Source organism: Pongo pygmaeus, chromosome 1 (genome assembly GCF_028885625.2).
Source record: "Pongo pygmaeus isolate AG05252 chromosome 1, NHGRI_mPonPyg2-v2.0_pri, whole genome shotgun sequence".
NCBI lineage: Eukaryota > Metazoa > Chordata > Mammalia > Primates > Hominidae > Pongo > Pongo pygmaeus.
Genome location: NC_072373.2, coordinates 204594786 through 204607322, shown reverse-complemented (window position 1 = coordinate 204607322; position 12537 = coordinate 204594786). Strand labels below are relative to the sequence as shown.

The window sequence follows — 12537 nt, the reverse complement described above, 5'->3', positions numbered from 1 at the left end:
CAAATTGTATGATATGTGAATTGTATTTCAATAAAGGTTTTTGGTTTTTGTTTTTCTTAAATAGGTATGAGCTGAGAGGAGTAAATTTAAAAATGAAAAGAAAAAAAAAAAAGCCAGGAACAGTGGTCTGTACCTATAGTCCCAGCTGCTCCCAAGGCTGAGGTGGGAAAATCACTTGAGCCCACGAGTTTGAGTACAGTCTGGGCAACATAGTGAGATCTTGTCTCCAAAAAAAAGGAGGGTAGCGGGGACCACATCTACTGTTACTGGTTCCTAGACATCTAGCATTAATTTTAGTTTTTGTTTGTTTGTTTTATAAAGATAGGGTCTCTTTTTGTCACCCAGGCTTGAGTGCAATGGCGTGATCATAAGCTCATTGCAGCCTTGAACTCCTGGGCTCAACCGATCTTTCCACCTAAGCCTTCCGAGTAGCTGGGACTACAGGCGTGTACCATTATACTCAGCCAGTTTTTTTTGTTTTTGTTTTGTTTTGTTTTGTTTTGTGTGTGGAGTCAGGTTCTCACCATCTTGCCCAGGCTGGTTCTGGAACTTCCGGGCTCAAGCAGTCCTTCTGCCCTGACCTTCCAAAGTGCTGGGATTACAGGTGTGAGCCACTCTACCCAGCCCCTAGCATTAATTTTAATAGTTTGACAACTATGTGTATAATGGGGACTGTGCTCAGTAACTATTGAGTAGAATTGAATCAGATTTTGAGGTACACAGGACTTCAAAAATCGCCTCTGCTCATTTTGATTGGTGAATAACAAAAATTCCCCAAGGAGTTAAGTAACTTGCCTAACGTCATATAGCTGGTTATCAGATTCTGGTCTCCTGACTGTGTAATATTCTTTCTATCAATTGTGTAATCAAAAATCTTTCTGTTAATTTAATTTTCACTTGTTAAGGTTTTGTCTACATGTGCAGTCATAGGACCTTTTTATTTTGATTAAATAATAGATATTTTTAAAATCATCAGTGGTCTAGATTTTTCCCCATTGAAATGACCAGCTGTATTTAATTCAGTTACATTGATACACAGATTGTGTGTGTGACTCTTTTTTATTCTTTTGGGAAAATACTTATATTTCTAGTGCATTCTTTTAAAGTTGTAATAGTCTTCTCGAGATAGGGGTCAAAGATATTGGTCTAGAAGTTTTTTTTACTTATTATTATTATTATTATTATTTTTTTTTGAGACAGAGTCGCTCCGTCGCCCAGGCTGGAGTGCAGTGGCCCAATCTCGGCTCACTGTGACCTCCACCTCCTGGGTTCAAGCAATTCTCCTGCCTCAGCCTCCCGAGTAACTGGGATTACAGTCGCACATCACCATGCCTGGCTAATTTTTGTATTTTTAGTAGAGACGGGGTTTCACCATGTTGGCCAGTCTGGTCTTGAACTCTTTTTTTTTTTTTTGAGACGGAGTCTCGCTCTGTCGCCCAGGCTGGAGTGCAGTGGCGTGATCTTGGCTCACTGCAACCTCCGCCTCCCGGGTTCAAACGATTCTTCTGCCTCAGCATTCTGAGTAGTTGGGATTACAGGCGTGTGCCACCACGCCTGGCTAATTTTTGTACTTTTAGTAAAGACGGGGTTTCACCATGTTGGCCACACTGGTCTCGAACTCCTGACCTCAGCTGATCCACCCACCTTGGCATCTCAAAGTGTTGGGATTATAGGCGTGAGCCACTGCTCCTGGCCTCTAATCTTAACTCTTACACATTTTGTTCATGAATCTAGCTTGCAGTCTAGTTGACAAGAACCCCTATGACTGGTATACAGTATAGTTCATTGTTGCATCTTTAAATTGAATAGGCATGCTTTTGATTCCACCCTTCTTCACTAAGGTGTTTTAACTTGGAAGATTCTGGAGGGACAGAGTAGAGGTGGGTACTGAAGAGTTCAGAATGCTTTCAGCTCTTTGCAAAAGACTGAAATAGTCACTGGCGTAATTCAGGCTACTGAATCACTTCAGGTATAGACTGAAGTGACTGAGATTTAGTAATAGCTGAATCTACCCTTACTGTGAAAGGAAGTTTGCTCAAAAATGAGTTGTTTTTTAGGGTGGGGAGGGGGCATAAAATGTGGTTAAGTAGGGGAGAGATTTAGAACTGTATTCTTAAAATGGCAAAACCCCAATGTTTTTGGGAATTGTAGATTTCTGTAAATAAAAATCACATATCTCATGCATTGTATTTTTTAAAGAGATGGGTCTCGCTATGTTGCCTACACTGGAGTGCAATGACTGTTCACACAGGTACCATCATAGTGTACTATAGCCATGAACTCGGTGGGGCTCAAGTAATCCTCCTGAGTTAGACTACTGAGTAGCTGGGCCTACAGAGGTGCACCACCTGCCTGGTTCCCATACACTAAATTTTGAATGCCTTTGAAAATTGTAGAAGATAGAGGTCCCTTTGAAAATGAGTGTTGCTATTTCGTTTCAAAATATTCTAAACCACAGACCAGACTTACGGTGTAACTCAGAGGTCCCCAACTCCTGGCCCATGGACCAGTACCAGTCCATGGCATATTAGGAACCAGGCCACACAGCTGGAGGTGAGCAGCAGGTGAGCAAGCATTACTGCCTGAGCCTGCACCTTCTGTCAGATTAGTGGTGACATTAGATTCTCATAGGAGCACGAACCCTATTGTGAACGGTGCATGTGAGGGATTTAGGTTGCTTAGTCCTTACGAGAATCTAATGCCTGATGATCTGAGGTGGAACAGTTTCATCCTGAAACCATCCCCCCAACCATCGTCTGTGGAAAAATTGTGTTCCACAAAACCATTCCCTAGTAACAAAAAGGTTGGGAACCGCTGGTGTAACTTTACATTTCATAGCACAGTTAGTCTGAATCAGGCAGTTTACTTAATATAAATAGATAAACCCAATAGATAAGTTAAAAATGTGGACAAAGACCTCACCTTAATTTTCTAATACGTCCATTTATCATCTATAAAAAATTAGAAAAGCCATATTCTTCTGGGTCAGTTGGTACTTTTCTTCTTGGCTTTGGTTTTGGCATTATTTTGGGGTTATCTTAGTCTATTTTCGGTTACTATAAGAGAATACCTGAGACAGTGTAACTTATACAGAAAAGATGTTTATTTTACCCAGGGTTCTGGAGAGAGAGAAGTCCAAAGGCATAGTGGCAGCATCTGGCGAAGGCTTTTGTACTGTATCATAACATGGTGGAAAAGCAGAGACCACTAGAGTGAGCCAAACTTGCCTTTTTTTTTTTTTTTTTTTGAGACAGAGTCTTATTTCTGTGACTCAGGCTGGAGTGCAGTGGCGGGATCTTGGCTCACTGCAGCTTCCGCCTCCTAGGTTCAAGTGATTCTCCTGCCTCAGCCTCCTGAGTAGCTGGGATTACAGGCACCGGCCATTACGCCCAGCTAATTTTTGTATTTTTAGTAGAGATGGGGTTTCACCATGTTAGCCAGGCTGGCCTTGAACTCCTGACCTCAAATGATCCACTTGCCTCTGCCTCCCAAAGTGCTAGGATTACAGGCGTAAACCACCATGCCCAACCCAAGCTTGGTTTTTTTTTGTTTTGTTTTGTTTTGTTTTTGAGGCGGAGTTTAGCTCTCGTTGCCCAGGCTGGAGTGCAATGGTGCAATCTCGGCTCACTGCAACCTCTGCCTCCCGGGTTCAAGCGATTCTCCTGCCTCAGCCTCCTGAGAAGCTGGGACTACAGGCATGCGTCACCACACCTGGCTAATTTTGTATTTTTAGTGGAGACAGGGTTTCTCCATGTTGATCAGTCTGGTCTCAAACTCCTGACCTCAGGTGATCCGCCCGCCTCAGCCTCCCAAAGTGCTGGGATTACAGGCATGAGCCACCGTGCCCGGCCCCAAGCTTGCTTTTATAACAACCCATTGCTTTGAGAACTAACTCACTTCTGCTCATCTATTATGAGGCTTCTACCCTCATGACCCAGTCACCTCTTAGAGGCCCCCACCTCTTAATACTGTTACATTGGCAATTAAGTTTCCAACACATGAACTTTTGGGGGACAGACACTTTTAAACCACAGCAGGGGGTGTGGGCTCAAAACTGAATTTGGTGAATCTAGAGAGAGTGGTGCTATGGATGGTGAATGGAAGGACGTATTGCAAAGTTCACGGTAGCAACCCCTCACGTGCTACAACCTCACAGTCTTCTGTTTTGTAATTATACTATGGGAGCAGCGACCCTTGGTAAGAACTGATACTATGGTGCTGTTATGGAGGATTTAAAACACATTGCTTATGGTTAAGCACAGTGGCTCATCCCTGTAATCCCAGCACTTTGGGAGGCCGAGACAGGTGGATCACTTGAGGTTAGGAGTTCAAGACCAGCCTGGCCAACATGGTGAAATCCTGTCTACTAAAAATACAAAAATTAGCCAGGCATGGTGGCGGGCTCCTGTAATCCCAGCTACTCGGGAGGCTGAGGCAGAAGAGTCGCTTGAACCTAGGAGGCAGAGGTTGCGGTGAGCCAAGATCGTGCCACTGTCCTCCAGCCTGGACAACAGAGTGAGTGAGACCCCGTCTCAAAAAAGAAAAAATTGGGCCAGGGGCAGTGGCTCACACCTGTAATCCCAGCATTTTGGGAGGCCGAGGCAGGCGGATCACCTGAGGTTGGGAGTTCAAGACCCAGCCTGACCAGCATGGAGAAGCCCTGTCTCTACTAAAAATACAAAATTAGCCGGGCGTGATGGAGCATGCCTTTAATCCCAGCTACTCGGGAGGCTGAGGCAGGAGAATCGCTTGAGGCAGGAGGTTGCGGTGAGCCAAGATCGCGCCAGTGCACTCCAGCCTGGGCAACAAGAGCGAAATTCTGTCTCCAAAAAAGAAAAAATTGTATTGCTTACTAGTCTTTGAAGTCTTTATCACTAGCAGTCTGCCTTAATCTTGTGTACTAGTCCTATATTTAAGTTGTGAGACATCAGAAACTGGGTCCTTTAACTGAGAAATTTCTTTCTTGGTCCTGAGAGACTAATGCATATTATCAGAACTTATTCAGGTTTTTGTTTTGTTATGTGTGTGTGTTTTTTTTTAGTGTGGCTTTTTATATATCCCCAAGATCATCTTCAGTATAGCAAATTAGATACTATGCATATAGTATAAGGCTTGCACATCTTTTTTTAAAAGTATTTATTCCTCCTGTCTAACCGAAATGTTTTACCCTTTGATCAGCATCTCTCGATTCCCCCTGCTCCCAACTTCTAGTAACCACAATTATTCTCTCTGTTTCTATGTGTCAAGGTTTTTTTTAGCTTCCACATATAAGTAAGAACGTGCAGTATTGTCATTTTGTGCCTGGCTTATTTCTCTTAGTGTCCTCCAGGTTCATCCATGTTGTTACAAGTGACACAATTTACATCTTTTATAAGGCTGGTATTCCGTTGTGTATATATACTGCATTTTCCTTATCTATTCATCCGTTGATTCTATAACTTGGCTATTGTGAATAATTACTCAGTAAACATGGGATTGTAGATATCTCTTTGACATACATATTTCATATCGTTTGGATATATATACCCAGAAGTGGATTGCTGGATCATACGGTAACTGTTTTTAGTTTTTTGGTTTTTTGAGGAACTACATACTCCATTGTTTTCCACAATGGCCGTGTTACATTCCCACCAACTGTGTACTAGAGTTCCCTTTTCTCTGCATCCTCTCCAAACTTGTTATCTTTCATCTTTTTTTTTTTTTTTTTGAGATGGAGTCTTGCTCTGTCGCCCAGGCTGGAGTGCAGTGGTGCAATCCTGGCTCATTGCACCCTCCACCTCCCGGGTTCAAGCGATTCTCCTGCCTCAGCCTCCCGAATAGCTGGGACTACAGGCACGTGCCAACACACCTGGCTAATATTTTGTATTTTTAGTAGAGACGGGGTTTCACCGTGTTAGCCAGGATGGTTTCGATCTCCTGACCTCGTGATCCCCCCTCCTCAGCCTCCCAAAGTGCTGGGGATTACAGGCGTGAGCCACTGTGCCCGGCCTCATCTTTTTGATAATAGCCATTCTGACAGGTGTGAGGTGGCTTGCCCATATTTTTAAAGAGTTGCTTAAGTCCGGGCATGGTGGCTCACACCTATAATCCTAGCACTTTGGGAGGCTGAGGCGAGTGGATCGCTTGAGCCCATGAGTTCGAGACCAGTCTGGGCAACATGGCGAAACCCCATCTCTCCTAAAAATGCAAAAACTGAGGTGGGAAGATCACCTGAGCCTGGGGAGGTCGAGGCTGCAGTGAACTGTGATCACGCCACTGTGCTCCAGCCTGGGTGACAGAGTGAGACCTCATTTCAAAAAAAAAAAAAAGTTGTTAAATGAGAAGGTAGTAGCTGATATATACTCACATAATTCTGGGAACAATTATAGTATTTGTTGTAGTTATCTGAGTGTGCTCTGTGTTGGTTGGTGGGGAGAAAAAGAAAGAAGTTGGTAGTCGCTCTTCTCCGTGGTAGATATGCTTGATTTGGGAACGAGTACTGAATATAGTTGAAAAGAGAAGAAATTGGTATTCCTTGTTTCCTTATTCAGTTTCCTGCCTGCTGAAAGCGATAAGTATGTTACCTCACATTCCTCCCTTATTGTTTGCTTGCAGTAGTCCCCCTCAGAGTAGTACTTGAAAGTTGGAAATAGGTAGAAATGTGAACTTGTGCAGTAGGGCTAATCAAGGGTTGTCTCCCAAGACCAGGCGGGAGCCAAAGGAAACACGAATTCAGTCTGGAGGAAAAGTTAAAAAAAAAAAAAAAAACACACACACACACAGTTGGGTACACACAAGGGGACAAGTGAAAGGCAAAATATAAAATAGAGGATTTCAGTGTGTACCCAATTGAGAGTGCTCACTGTGCTAGAGTGAAACCTGAGAGTTACTAAGAATAACTTCACATATTCAGGCAGTCAGGTCTGGGGTATGGGAGAGAGAACAGAATCCTGCCTCAGATGCCATACTCCCTGTCCTGCATACTGAGCAAGACTGTCTAGTTCGCTTCATTCTTCAGATAGTTTGGACTCGTTGCTCACCTTCCTGGGGGAGCTTTTGGAGGTCACAGAAGATTCTGGTGACTCTTGGAAAGGATATTTTTATTAGATTTGATTATAGCTGAGAGTTGTTCAGCTTCCAGAAGAGTAGGACCTAACTCATTTTCCTTAAGTAAGTAATTTTTTTTAAAGTTTAAATTTTTTAAAAAACTTTTTTAAAGTTTTTCAGCTTTGTCTGTTGACTGACAAGATTTTTTTTTATTCCAGTACAAAGGACTAAGTTAAAAGTGAAGCCATTATTGCCTTTTGTTAGTTTACCTTGTGAATGGCATTTGAGATCCTGGAACATACATCTCCCAGTTTGGTTGCCGTGTCTTTCTGCCTGATACTTTTGATGATGGTGCTCTCTCTGCTTGGTCTCAGGACAGGCCGAGAGCTTCTGGCATAGCATTCAAACTCAAGAAAGCTTGCTACTTCAATTTTTACTTATGGAAGACTATTCTCTCTGCAGATTTTTGCAGCTCAAGTGGCAGTCCTCCTTTCCAGCCCATCAAAAGCCACGTAACCATTCCAACAGCCCATGTGATGCCTTCTACTTTAGGGACCTCTCCTGCCAAGCCAAATTCTACACCTGTTGGACCCTCTTCCTCTAAACTGCCTTTGTCAGGGTTGGCTGAAAGTGTGGGAATGACAAGAAATGGAGACCTCGGTGCAATGAAACATTCTCCAGCCCTATCTAGAGATCTCATGTATTTCTCTGGTGCTACTGGAGAAAATGGAATTGAGCCGTCCTGGTTTCCAGCAGTGGGCCATGAAAGACAAGAAGAAGCGAGGAAGTTTGATATTCCTAGCATGGAATCTACACTCAATCAGTCGGCAATGATGGAGACACTTTATTCAGATCCTCACCACCGAGTCCGCTTCCACAACCCAAGAACCAGCACAAGTAAGGAGTTGTACAGAGTGTTGCCTGAGGCCAAGAAGGCACCGGGCAGTGGGGCAGTATTTGAGCGGAATGGACCACATTCTAATAGCAGTGGGGTCCTCCCTTTGGGACTCCAGCCTGCTCCCGGGCTCTCCAAGCCTCTGCCCTCTCAGGTGTGGCAGCCGAGTCCTGACACTTGGCATCCCCGAGAGCAATCTTGTGAACTCAGCACTTGTCGGCAGCAGCTGGAATTGATTCGTTTACAGATGGAGCAAATGCAGGTAGAGGTCTATCTTTCCTTGGATTTTCTAGGTTCTGTGCAGTTCTTAGAATTGTAATAGCTTTTGTCCTTTGAATTTTGGCTTAAAGAAAATAGCTGTAAAAAGAAGGAAGATGTTTGTAGACAGGAAATATAGGCTTGTGAGCTGTTGGCCATTGAATCTGTTTGGTGGTCAAATTAAGCACCAGATAGGGTCTCCAAAATAGCAAAAGGTTACAATGGAAAACCTAAAAACGTATTTATACCAGTCACTAGGCTAAGTACTTTCACATACAGGATTTTATTTAATCTTCATAGTGTACTAATGAGGTAGATGTAGAAACTTACCAGGTTCTTAGACTACATAATCTGTCCAGGGTCATAGAGCTGGTAATTGGTAGAGCTGGGGTTTAAAAACCATCTTTGAGGCTGGGTGCAGTGGCTCACGCCTATAATCCCAGCAGTTTGGGAGGCCGAGGTGGGCAGGAGTTCGAGACCAGCCTGGCCAGCAGAGTGAAACCCTGCCTCTACTAAAAATATAAAAATTAGCCAGGTGTGGTGGCATGCACCTGTAGTCCCAACTACTCAGGAGGCTGTGGTGGGAGAATTGCTTGAACCTGGGAGGTGGAGGTTGCAGTAAGCTGAGACCGCGCCATTGCACTCCAGTCTGGATGACAGCAAGACTCTGTCTCAAAAAATAAATAAATAAATAAATATGAAAACCTTCTTTGAGCCCCTGTGTTCTCTCTACCACTTTCATATTTTCTTTTCTTTTCTTTTTTTTTTTTTTTTGAGATAGAGTCTTGCTCTGTTGCCCAGGCTGGAGTGCAGTGGCGTGATCTCGGCTCACTGCAACCTCTACCTCCCAAGGTCAAGTGATTCTCCTGCTTTAACCTCCCGAGTAGCTGGGACTACAGGTGCGTGCCACCACGCCCAGCTCATTTTTGTATTTTTAGTAGAAACAGGGTTTCACCATGCTGGCCAGCCTAGTCTTGAACTCTTGACCTTGTGATCTGCCTGCCTCAGCCTCTGAAAGTGCTGGGATTACAGGGGTGAGCTATCGCGCCTGGCCTATATTTTCTTTTTTTTGTTTCTTTTGTGTGTGTGTGTGTGTGTTTGGAGACAGAGTCTTGCTCTGTCGCCCAGTGGCGTGATCTCAGCTCACTGCAACCTCCACCTCCCAGGTTCAAGCAATTTTCCTGCCTCAGCCTCCTGAGTAGCTGGGACCACAGGCACATGCTGCCACGCCCGGCTAATTTTTTGTATTTTTTATTAGAGATGGGGTTTCACCCTGTTGCCCATGCTGGTTTAGAACTCCTGAGCTCGGGCAAACCCTGTTGCCCATGCTGGTTTAGAACTCCTGAGCTCGGGCGAACCCTGTTGCCCATGCTGGTTTAGAACTCCTGAGCTCGGGCAGTCTGCCCACCTTGGCCTCCCAAAGTGCTGGGATTACAGGCGTGAGCCACCGCACCCAGCATATTTTCTTTTAAAAAATCCTTGTGCTGCTGAAGAGTGGGAAGGAAGGGAGCAGACATATTCCCCTTCCTTGGTTGGTGAGGACATCCTAGCTCCTGGTTTGCCTCTGTTGCTAGATAATAAAAGATAACTGACCTTTTCTTAGAAACTAGAGCCTTTTTGAACAGGGAGTGTTCAGTTGGCAGAACCCTTCCTGGCAGGTTCTTTCCAGTCATGCCTCAGAGCTAAAATTATTTCATAAACATTGGGCCTCATTAGGCTGAGCCAAGTTGGGCCTTGACTGCAGACCCAGCTGATTACTGCTCAGGTGTTTTCCGGCGTGTATGGGTCAAGATCAAGCTCATCTGGGCCTACTTGCCTTTCAGCTTCAGAACGGAGCCATCTGCCACCATCCTGCTGCTTTTGCTCCTTCACTGCCCATCTTAGAGCCAGCACAGTGGATCAGCATCTTGAATAGTAATGAACACCTTCTGAAGGAAAAAGAGCTTCTTATTGACAAGTAAGAGGGCAAGGGGTACCACAGAGCCAGACTACTCTCCCAGGCCCCATTGAAGACACCTAATGGAGTCTTCCCAAGAGCAAAGCATTCCTCCTCTGTTTAGGTCCATGTCTTGCCTCATGGTGGAGGTAGTTTGATAAGCAGCCTAGTCGTATGTATAACTAATATAATATGCCAGTTATGTATTTCTTTAGGGGCTCTAGGGAGTGCCTAAAGGGGGTAGCCAGTTCATTGCTTCTGATCTTTTCCTCATTTCCCCTCAGTTACCTTTCTCATTTGTTCTTCTTCCTTCAGAAAACAGTGATATCCAGAATCTAAGATCTTGCTTACATAATAGGGATTGTACTTAGTAGGGGCTCGTATTGTGAGGGGTTAGCATCAGGACTCTGACCTGATTCTACTGACTTGTGCAGGCAGAGGAAACACATCTCTCAGCTGGAGCAGAAAGTGCGAGAGAGCGAATTGCAAGTCCACAGTGCCCTCTTGGGCCGCCCTGCCCCCTTTGGTGATGTCTGCTTGCTGAGGCTACAGGTAAGTATTGGCCATCAGGATGGCATTCTGTTTGTCATAACTCAGTGTCTTCCCTATGCTTGACACCATTAGGTATCCAGGAGATAGAAAAGAGATCAAGTGATTTAAGTGTCCCTGTCCTCAAAGAGTAAACATACTAATTTATAAAGCACCCTTTATCATGCCCTTGTGGGGGCAGAAAAGGCTAAGAACCAGGTGAAAGTCCAGATGCCTGGGTGTGAAGACATACTTGGAAGAAAGGTAGATAGTAAGGTCCTAGAGTTGGGTGATGTTATGAGAAGTCTTAATTTTCTAGCCCTGGCCAAAAGGAGAGAGAGGCAAAGGTAATGCAGGATTTAGAGCCATTCTCTTTTTTTTTTTTCCCTGCTCTGTCACTTAGGCTGGAGTGCAGTGGCACAATCTCAGCTCACTGCAACCTCTGCCTCCCAGGTTCAAGCAATTCTCCTGCCTCAGCCTCCCAAGTAGCTAGGATTACAGGCGCCTGCCACCATGCCTGGCTAATTTTTATATTTTTAGTAGAGACGGGGTTTCATCATATTGGCCAGGCTGGTCTCGAACTCCTGACCTCGTGATCTGCCTACCTCGGCCTCCCAAAGTGCTGGGATTACAGGCGTGAGTCACTGTACCTGGCCATTCTCATTTTTATCCTCCATATCTAGGAGCAGCTGAAGAAGATAATATTCTCACTGAAATCAATGGTTGTGGGGCTTGAGAGTTTGAAAAGAAGCCTGCTTTGTTGACCAAGCTTCTGCAATTTGAGGATTTGAATGTTGGATATTTGACAGGTTATAGCACTGGCTTTGCTACCTAATTAAGGCAGTATCCTGTCTCATAGAATCAGAATGTTAAGAGTGGAAAGTGCCTTAAATAAAATCTAGTTAATTCTTCGAATTAACTGATGAAAGAATTGAAGCCCGAGAAAGAGGAAGACCTTGCCTGAGATCATATAGAGAATGAGTGGAGGGAAGCCAGGCTTTGAGCCCAGGTCTTCTGATGTCTTGTCCTAGGTTCCTTCCAGTATACAATGGCTTAGGTATTGCTTTAAGGCAGTGGTTCTCAAATGTGAATGTGCATCAGAATCCCTGGAGCACTTGTTAAAATACAGATTATTGGGACCCATCCCTACAGTTTCTGATTTGGTGGGCCTAGGAGTTAGGCTTAAGAAATTGCATTGCTAACAAATTACAGCATCAGGTAATGCTGATGCTGTTAACCCTAAGACCCAGTTGAGAACCACTTCTTGAAGAAATTCTTGGAGAAAAATGATATTTGACTGTGAAGTATGCTGGGAATAAGTAAAGTACATGAGACTATAAGGGTAGAGAACAGTTACATATTGAGAATCTTTCTGGCAGGAATTACAGCGAGAAAACACTTTCTTACGTGCACAGTTTGCACAGAAGACAGAAGCCTTGAGCAGAGAAAAGATTGACCTTGAAAAGAAACTCTCTGCTTCTGAAGTTGAAGTCCAGCTCATCAGAGAGTCGCTCAAAGTGGCGTTGCAGAAGCATTCTGAGGAAGTGAAGAAACAGGAAGAAAGGGTAAGCTGAGTAGCTGATAGCCCTAATTCACAAAGGAGTTGGCAGTCAGCTGTCTACTCTAAAGCCTAAGCTGTTTCTGGCCCCCATTCCTGGAGCTAAAAGGAGACAATTGGGTGAGATCCTCCACTGAGCTTCTCATACAGAATCATCACAGATCTCCTTTTTGCTAGAAATGGAACTCTCCTCCCTCCCTCATTTTTGCTTCATCTCCACAAAACCACAACAGTCAGAGAAAGTTGTATGATCCCTCACTGTCCCACGTTGTGCTGTGCAATGTACCACCAGCTGGTCTGGGTAGAAAACCAACCTGAGTACTCATACCAGGTGGC

The 12537-nt window shown here is 44.4% G+C and overlaps 1 protein-coding gene across 4 annotated transcripts in view; it reads left to right on the top strand.

Moving 5' to 3' along the window:
* The window catches only part of CEP85 (centrosomal protein 85), a 44529-nt gene that overhangs the window by 13284 nt on the left and 18708 nt on the right, over positions 1 to 12537 (top strand). For all 4 annotated transcript variants that reach the window (XM_054499350.2, XM_054499320.2, XM_063658038.1 and 1 more), the window contains 4 exons: positions 7489 to 8183; positions 10003 to 10136; positions 10550 to 10667; positions 12023 to 12208. In XM_054499350.2, coding sequence (XP_054355325.1) covers positions 7489 to 8183; positions 10003 to 10136; positions 10550 to 10667; positions 12023 to 12208 — 1133 coding nt within the window. The remainder of the gene's footprint in view (positions 1 to 7488; positions 8184 to 10002; positions 10137 to 10549; positions 10668 to 12022; positions 12209 to 12537) is intronic.